General features: G+C 48.4%; 1 protein-coding gene across 1 annotated transcript in view; it reads right to left on the reverse strand.

Annotated features, from left to right (window-relative positions):
• The window catches only part of RTN1 (reticulon 1), a 123,816-nt gene extending 120,098 nt beyond the window's left edge, over window positions 1–3,718 (reverse strand). The window contains exon 1 of the mRNA XM_021554533.2: window positions 3,514–3,718. Coding sequence (XP_021410208.2) covers window positions 3,514–3,703 — 190 coding nt within the window. The 5' untranslated portion in view covers window positions 3,704–3,718. The remainder of the gene's footprint in view (window positions 1–3,513) is intronic.
• Window positions 3,719–7,709: the final 3,991 nt, after the last annotated feature.

Here is a 7,709-nt window from a genome sequence, read left to right on the forward strand (position 1 = left end):
GCTGGCAGCTCTCTAACCTCAGGGGCATAACACCACTAATGTATCACCCTGCAGATAGCCACCCATGCACCAGGCTGCATGAAATTTCCCAGATCCTTACACAGGAATCACCATTTGTGTGAGTTCCTGGCTTTTCCCTGCTATTTTTCCCTGCAGAACACGTCCAGCATGGAGGTACAGTCCATTGTACCATTTTGCCATTTCTCTGGAGGAAACCATATGTATTTATCCTGGGGAACGCCTGTCAGCCTGTGTAATATTTTTGGAAATAATTCCTCTCAAGGGATTTTAATCACTGTTGGTGCATAAAAATAAAATAACAGAATCTGTGACCAGATGGTGTGTTGGGTGACATGGGGCTCTCTTCACCAACATGTAATTCCTCACCAGCCCTTAAGGACCACTTCCCTCACCAGTCCTTGCAAGACGTGCCTGCAAGGTCCTCTCACCCTGAACCAAATTCGTTTTTGGGAAGGAGGAAAACTTTGAGGTATTTGAGGAAGAGAGATATTTTCAGCAAAATTCAAGGGCCAAGAAATGAAACAAGAGAAACAGCCTTATCCCTGATCAGAAGCTACTGGAGTTGATCTTCATTGGAGGCCTGCAAGAGGAGAGGCTGATGTGGGATCTGCAGCTTCCTGTTGCCCTGACTTTGCTTGAGAAATCTCTGAGCTTTCCACTCCTCGTGGGAATTTTTTTCTGCAGTCTCAATCACTGCTGATTTTGGTTGATCCAAAGAATGGGGAGTGAAATCCATTGCTTTTCATCATTCAGAAACCACTCACCAGGTTTTGACACAAAGCCAGCTTGGCTCAAAGCTGGGCCCAAGGCCAGCTTGAAAATATTCCTGAACCTTTCAACAATCCCTGGCTGGTTTTCAAACTTAAAACAAAAGCCAAGATCGGGGAAAGTTTGCAAATTTTTAGGTTGTATAAGAAAATATCTGCACAACCTGTGATAAACTACCCCCATTTGCTTTCAGTTATTTTTATGCTGAGAGAATCTCCCAGACTCCAGACCCTGCTCTTGCCTCAGAAAGCATAACCATGGTTTTCACCAAAAAAAAAAAAAAAAAAAAAAGACCGGTCTGACAGGTGTGGAGGAAGATACAGGATGTGCTGGGGAAACTACCTGAAAATTATTCTGTCCAATTCACTCTTGTTTGGTTGGATGGATTGCTCCTTGTCCCCAGATAGCCCATTGTGTCAGGAGGGTTTGAGTTTATGGCAGATTATGGCAGTGTTGTAAAAAAGCTGGAGCTGTGCATCTCCTGCTGGGTCCATTCCTATGGCTTAGGAATAGGCAGGAATCTCTCTCTGAGCAGGAGAAATAAAGAGTTCTCAGAAAAAGCTTGACAGTTTCAGATATTCAACAATATGACAGTCTTCTTATTCAGAAACTTATGAATACTTAGTCACACAGAGAGAACAAGGAAATTATTTAGTTCCCCCGGTGAAGGGGGCGGGAGTCGTGGCTCTCTAGGTAGTGTGGAACAGAAATACAGCTGCTGCAGCCACAAACAGAGGGAGACTGCAGGGCTGCACTGCCTGGGATGCTGCTCTGTCTGCCATGGTCGGCCAGACACGCACACAGCCACACAACTGCTCTTTATTGAACAGGGAAAACAAAATGGGAAACGTTTAAAGCACGCTACTACTCTTACAGTACTGCTGATTTGACAGTCTGGGAGTCCACAGCCAGCAAACACCAAAGAAATATCTGTATCACTCACTTTGCCTCCACCCTGTCACAGTTTGACACAAGCAAACACATCTAAAACCCCTTTGCAGAGGACTCCAAAAGCTAAAAAATTCTTTTCATCTTTTTCTTTTTTTGTCTTTCTTTCCTTTTTTTCTCTTTTCTTTCTCCTTTTTCTTTTCTTTCTGTCTCTCTATTCTGCATTCTCCAAGTGTAAATCTACAGCCATGTCAAGCCTGAAGAAGCCTCCATTAATTGCAAGCAGTTTCACAGTGTTTCCATTTAATAGTGATTTACACAGTTTAAGAGACCACCCCTCTTTGTTCTGTATGCTAAGATTCAGCATGGCCGTATTTTTATCCATCAGTGAACAAAAAAAATAAAAAGCTCACAAGATTCCTTTCCCCTCTTCTTCGTGTCATTATATGGTTGAGGCAGCCCTACCTGGTGACCACAATCCTGCCCCTCTTCACACACACTCCCAGAGCCTGACATCCCCAGCCCTCTGCCCCTGCCTCCAGTAAAAGTCACGTTTCACACCCCGACACTCAGCTCAGCGAATGAGCAGCACATCAGCAGATCAGCTGCCTGCCCAGAGCTACAAAACAGCAAAACATTTCCCACATCAGCTGAGGGGTGTTAGATCCTTCTACCCCTGAGCTCGGTCACATCCAGCAGACAGGGGAACATCCATGTCGGGAGCACCACGGGCACCGACGCACACCCAGACCCCACGAAACCACCCGTGTGGGTATGAGCAGAGCCAGCTAAATTTTGTGCTGATTGACTGGAGGGGATTAGAAGGGACTCAGCCCAAAAACGCAGTTCCTAATGCTCCTGCAGCTATTGCATAACAGAGATCGATTCCTGTCCCGAGCCCTGACCCTCAGCTTACTCAAGACAAGTTTAATGCTTCAGGATCTGTAATGGAAACATCTACTTCCCAGTGAGATGGGATGTATCAGCTCCCCCAGGGCTGGGGCTTCTGGCTGTTTGGGTTCTCTGACAGTGGGAAAGAAAGTAGGGATTTGTCCCCAAGAATGAAATAGAATAATTTTCCCCAAAACATTTCTACCAGAAGCTATGGAGAGCTGAAGCCTCCTGGGGTTCATTAACAGCTGTACACCTGCTATTAATACATCTACTAAAGAATGCAACCCCAAACCAAGGGAAATTGAACACATCCCCAAAATAAACTGAAAATCAATGAACCTGCAGACCCTAAACTGAATGCACCTGAAGTCGAACACACCTCAGTGCTCCAAAGGTGGAAAACACAGCAAGCAAGAAGTCCACAAATAAATGAACAAGTCCCAAAAGCATGCACAAAATGTACAAACACTTCAGAATAGGCACTCCATTAAAAGCTGCGTGTTGAAATAATAAGTGACCATGCAGGAATTCCAGGTTCACGGGGGATAGCTGAAGTAAGTCCATCGAGATCTGTCACTCCAGATGTGAACAGGTGTATGACAAATGATGACAGATCCACATCAGCTCAGGTGAAATCAAATGCCTTTCAACATTTGCCTGAAATCTGCTTGTCTTGTGCCTAACAAACTGCAAAGAGCTTTAGGGAACTTGGCTGTCTCCTGCGTCCCCCCTCCCCCACATCAGCAAAAAATAACTACTTGCAAAGGCCGCAATTCCTCGTTATTTTCTGTTTCCCTACACGCGCTCACTAACTCGCTAGCAATGTTTCCAAGCAGCCAGGCTGGGAGGAAAACAGAGGCAGCGTCAGGAAGGAGACAACCGGGAGACGCCGCTGCCAGGGCCCCCTTTGTTGAGCATCCCTGGGTACCCCTCGCCTTTTACCTGGGGATGCAGTCGCCATGGAAACGGGCGGGTGTTCCCTGGCGGAGCCGAAGCCCAGCTGCTCCCGCTGCTCAGCCCCGTCTCCATCCCGCAGCGGAGCCCCGGCCGCGTACTGGTCCGGCCGGTCCGCAGCCCAGTGCAGCCCAGTGCCGGCCAGCAGCAGGTCCTGGGGGTCCGGCGGGGCTGACATGCTGACCTCCGGCTCTCGGGCGCAGCGGGGGCCAGCGGAAGGGCTGCGGTGGCCGCCGGGCTGGGCTGGAGCTGCGGCCGCGCTGGGGTCTGGCCGGCTGCGGGGACCGGGAGCCGCCGCCGCCGCTGGATCTCCACCGGCGCTTGTTACGCAGGTGAAAATGGCTCGTTAGCCGGAGCCTTCCAGCCCTTGCGTCACCCTGTGGCTGGCATATCACAGGGCAGGGATCTGCCAGCCGGGCTGCTGCTCTCCCCCGTTTAACTGCTTCAGCAGGGTGGGCATCGGCTTGTGCGGGTAAGGGAAGAAATGCCCCCCGGCAGGCAGGCAGGCACACGCCTCCCTCTCCCCTCCCGCAGCCCCCCTCCTCCGCATCCCTGCGCTCCTGAGCATCCCGCAGGCGCCGCAGCCGGGCACGGCTCCTCCCGCAGCGCCGGGCTCGGCCGGCAGGGCACGGAGCTCTCAGCAAGCCCTAAAACCCCAAAATCAGCCCGTTCCCCCCATCTCCGCCAGCCCCTAACCCAGCAAGAGAAGCCGCGCTGCGTTTGTTTATCCGGTTCGTTCCTCTCTGTTTGCAGCTTATTGGCACTTGTCAAAATAAACTCGCAGCAGGTGTCTGTGTGCCTTTTTTTTTTTTTTTTCTTCTCCCCCTTTTTTTTGTGCCGTTATATTTGCTTGCTTACTGCCTCACAAAATCATGTGTGTGTACCGGGGCGATGAGAAATGTCAAGAGATTTTTGCTGTCAGGGAGAGCAGCAGCGTGAGATACAGCAAAGGGGAAAGCACACAGCAGAGTCGGTGCTTTCACAGAATCTGTGCTACTTCTCAGGTGAACAAGGAACAAGTTTCCTTGCTGTCCTTTTACAGAGGAGCAAATGGATTCAGGTAACGGGTATGGGATCATTCCTGCATTGCACAGAGTTCTGGCACAGACAGATCAAGGAAATAAATTCCCTGCCTTGCAGAAGGGCCTCTCTCTTGTCATGCGACAGGTCAAGCTGCAAAGTGGAGCATAATTGCCCCAGCCAGAAGATTTCATTCCCACAGGCTCTCTGCCTGTTGCAGGAGTGGATCTCAGCTGTGATCTGTATGTCCCAGCAGCCCTAGGCAGCCTACAGCAACCTTTATGCTTGGGTTTGAAAATTGGACATGTTTCCTCTTTTTTCCAGACAAGGGGGGAGGAAATCCAGGGTAAGGCCACAATACAAGATGAAAAGCTTTGAAAGTAGCCTTGATGATTCTCATTTGTGCTATCTTCTCAGGGAATTGTCACCCTTATCCTCACTCCATTCTGCTGCTGCCTGAGAATCCTAGAATGGTTTGGGATAGAAGGAACCTAAGAGACCAAAGACCATCCAGTTCCACCCCCTGCCATGGGTAGGGACACCTTTCCATTATCCCAGGTTGCTCCAAGCCCAATCCAAGCTGGCCTGGAACACTGCCACAGATGCTGTGGGCAGGGGGGCCAGGGCCAGGGCATCACCAGCCTCACAGCCAAGAACATGCCCAGGTTCATATGATTTTCTATATTTCTTTATTTCAAGACAGGACATGTTTGCTGCAGATCAGCAGCAATGATTTTAGTCATCATGGCTGTAATGGCAAATCCCGTCCCATACCATCAGGGTTTACCTGATTAATAGATTAATAGAATGGGTGCACACGGCCACTGGGAGTGATTCATTCCCACACACCAAAGGGGTTATCGAGATGTCAGGCTGCTGCCATGAGCACAGACAGTGTTACTACAGTAAAAGGCTGAGAAGAAAGAGTGTGGACTGTGTGCTCTGCTTACTGAGTAGAAATGGGGACAAGCAGGAGTCAGCAGAGTGCCCAGGTGGTCAAGAAGGTCAATGGCATCCTGGCCTGTATAAAAAAATGTGGCAGCAGGACCAGGGAAGTGATTGTCCCTCTGTGCTGGGCACTGGGGAGGCTGCATCTCAAATCCTGTGATGAGTTTTGAGCCTCTCATGGCAAGAAAGACTTTGAGGGGCTGCAGAGGAGGGAAGGGAGCTGGGGAAGAGCCTGGAGCACAAGTCTGATGAGGAGCAGCTGAGGGAACAGGAGGGGCTCAGCTTGGAGAAAAGGAGGCTCAGGAGGGACCTTCTGGCTCTGCACAACTCCTGACAGAAGGATGGAGCAGCCAGGTGGGGGTCGGGCTCTGCTCCAGGGAACAGGGACAGGACAAGAAGAAATGGCCACAAGTTGTACCAGGAGAGGTTCAGGTTGGACATCAGGAACAACTTCTCCAAGGAAAGGGTTGCCAAGGATTGGAAGGGGCTGGAGAGGAGTCACCATGCCTGGAGATGTTCAAGCAATGTCTGAAGGTGGCACTCCATGGTTTAGTAACAGGGAGTTGGTTGGTCAAATGTTAGGCTTGAAGGTCTTGGAGGTCTTTTCCAACTGTAATGAGTCTACAATTGTATATAAATAAATATAGTTTAATTTTTTTTTTCTTTTTTTGCTTCAGGAATCCCAATTGTAAGGCAACCCAGGATTTTATTTCACCATACAATCAACTCTGCTCATCACCATGTAATATTGCAAGAGAAAACCAGAAGTCTTATTTCAAACCTTGGATTCAAACCCTGAGCTCCTACTGACCACACAGATGTGATACATACATTTCTGATAGCAAAGCTTTGGTTTGCCAGGAGGAGTGAGAAAAAAAAAAAAAAAAAAAAAAAAAAAAACAACAGGAGCAACAAGACAATACTCAAAAATCTTGATTAGTCCATTTTTCATGCTGTAGAGAAAACTTTGAACTTGGAACAACCTGGGCTGTCCTGCATGAAGTTAATTTACAGGGGTTTTTTAAGTTCCCCACAGGAAAATCAGGCTGGATGAAGATTTAATCTAATACCTATTTAAGAGAGGTGTGAGTTTGTTAGTGGCACAAGGAACAAAAACGAATTCTTTCTATTTTCAATGCATTTACAAAAGCTCCTGGTAGTTTGTATCGTATTGTGTAGCAAACTGACCTGCACAGGGCTCATCTATCTCTGCTTATTGGTATTTAATTACCTTGATCTACCCTTTGGACATTATAAACCTCTGAATGTATGAAGTCTGAGAACACAGACACACAAATTGCTTCTCTTTCCATTATAGCCCTTTGTGTTCTGGGGATGCTGCATGATGCTGGGACAAAGTGACTTTGAACCTTCAGGGAATTTGTGGTCTCAGATGTAAAATTAACAGCAAAGAGCCCAGGACCTGGCAGGGTATATCAAGAGATTCAGCAATGGAAAAAAAAATCATCTCTTCTTCCTTAAGGATTTATTCTCAAGATTTCAGAATAAATTAATTGCAACAGGAAAAAGGAAAAAAAAAAAAAAAAAAAAAAAAAAAGGCAGCTTTTCACATAAATAGGAAAATGAAGATAAGTAAAACAACCTCCCCTACCTCACAGAAAATATTTCAACACTGAAGCAGATACCAGACTCTTTTTCAGTTCTCCACATCTGCACTGCAGCCCACCTTGCTTCCCATGTGTCTCACATCCTCACCCTCACACAGACAAACCTCTGGCAGTGTGTGACAGCACTGGGCTGGCCTGCAGGCAGGAATCCCCTTCCCCAGCCTGCAATCAGATCCCATTTGGACACAGACAGGTGGGGAGCCCAGCAGCCCCAGTGCTGTGGGGTTACACTGGCACACACCCACCTTACAAGGCATAGAGAGGTGTTGGAACACCCAAAGAGAGTCTGGAAAGCTGGTGAGAATACAGCTCCTCCTGGGCAAACCAAACCACTCAAAACTGTCACTGCAGAGAGGCAAAAGGCCTGAGAGAAAAGGTGACCTGTGGGTGCTGGTGGCTCTCCCCACAGCAGAGCCCTTCATCATCTTTCAGTCCACACAGATCCTTCCCAGGGAGCCCTTTGGGTCTTTGGTCTTCCACCTTCTCCCTCTCCTTCTCCACAAGCTCTGGCAATGAAGCAGGGCCAGGCAGCTTCTCCAAGGTCCTTTTCATCTTTTCCTCCCCACAATAGTGGCAGTGTTTCAGGTT

This window comes from Lonchura striata, chromosome 6, assembly GCF_046129695.1.
Source record: "Lonchura striata isolate bLonStr1 chromosome 6, bLonStr1.mat, whole genome shotgun sequence".
Lineage (NCBI taxonomy): Eukaryota > Metazoa > Chordata > Aves > Passeriformes > Estrildidae > Lonchura > Lonchura striata.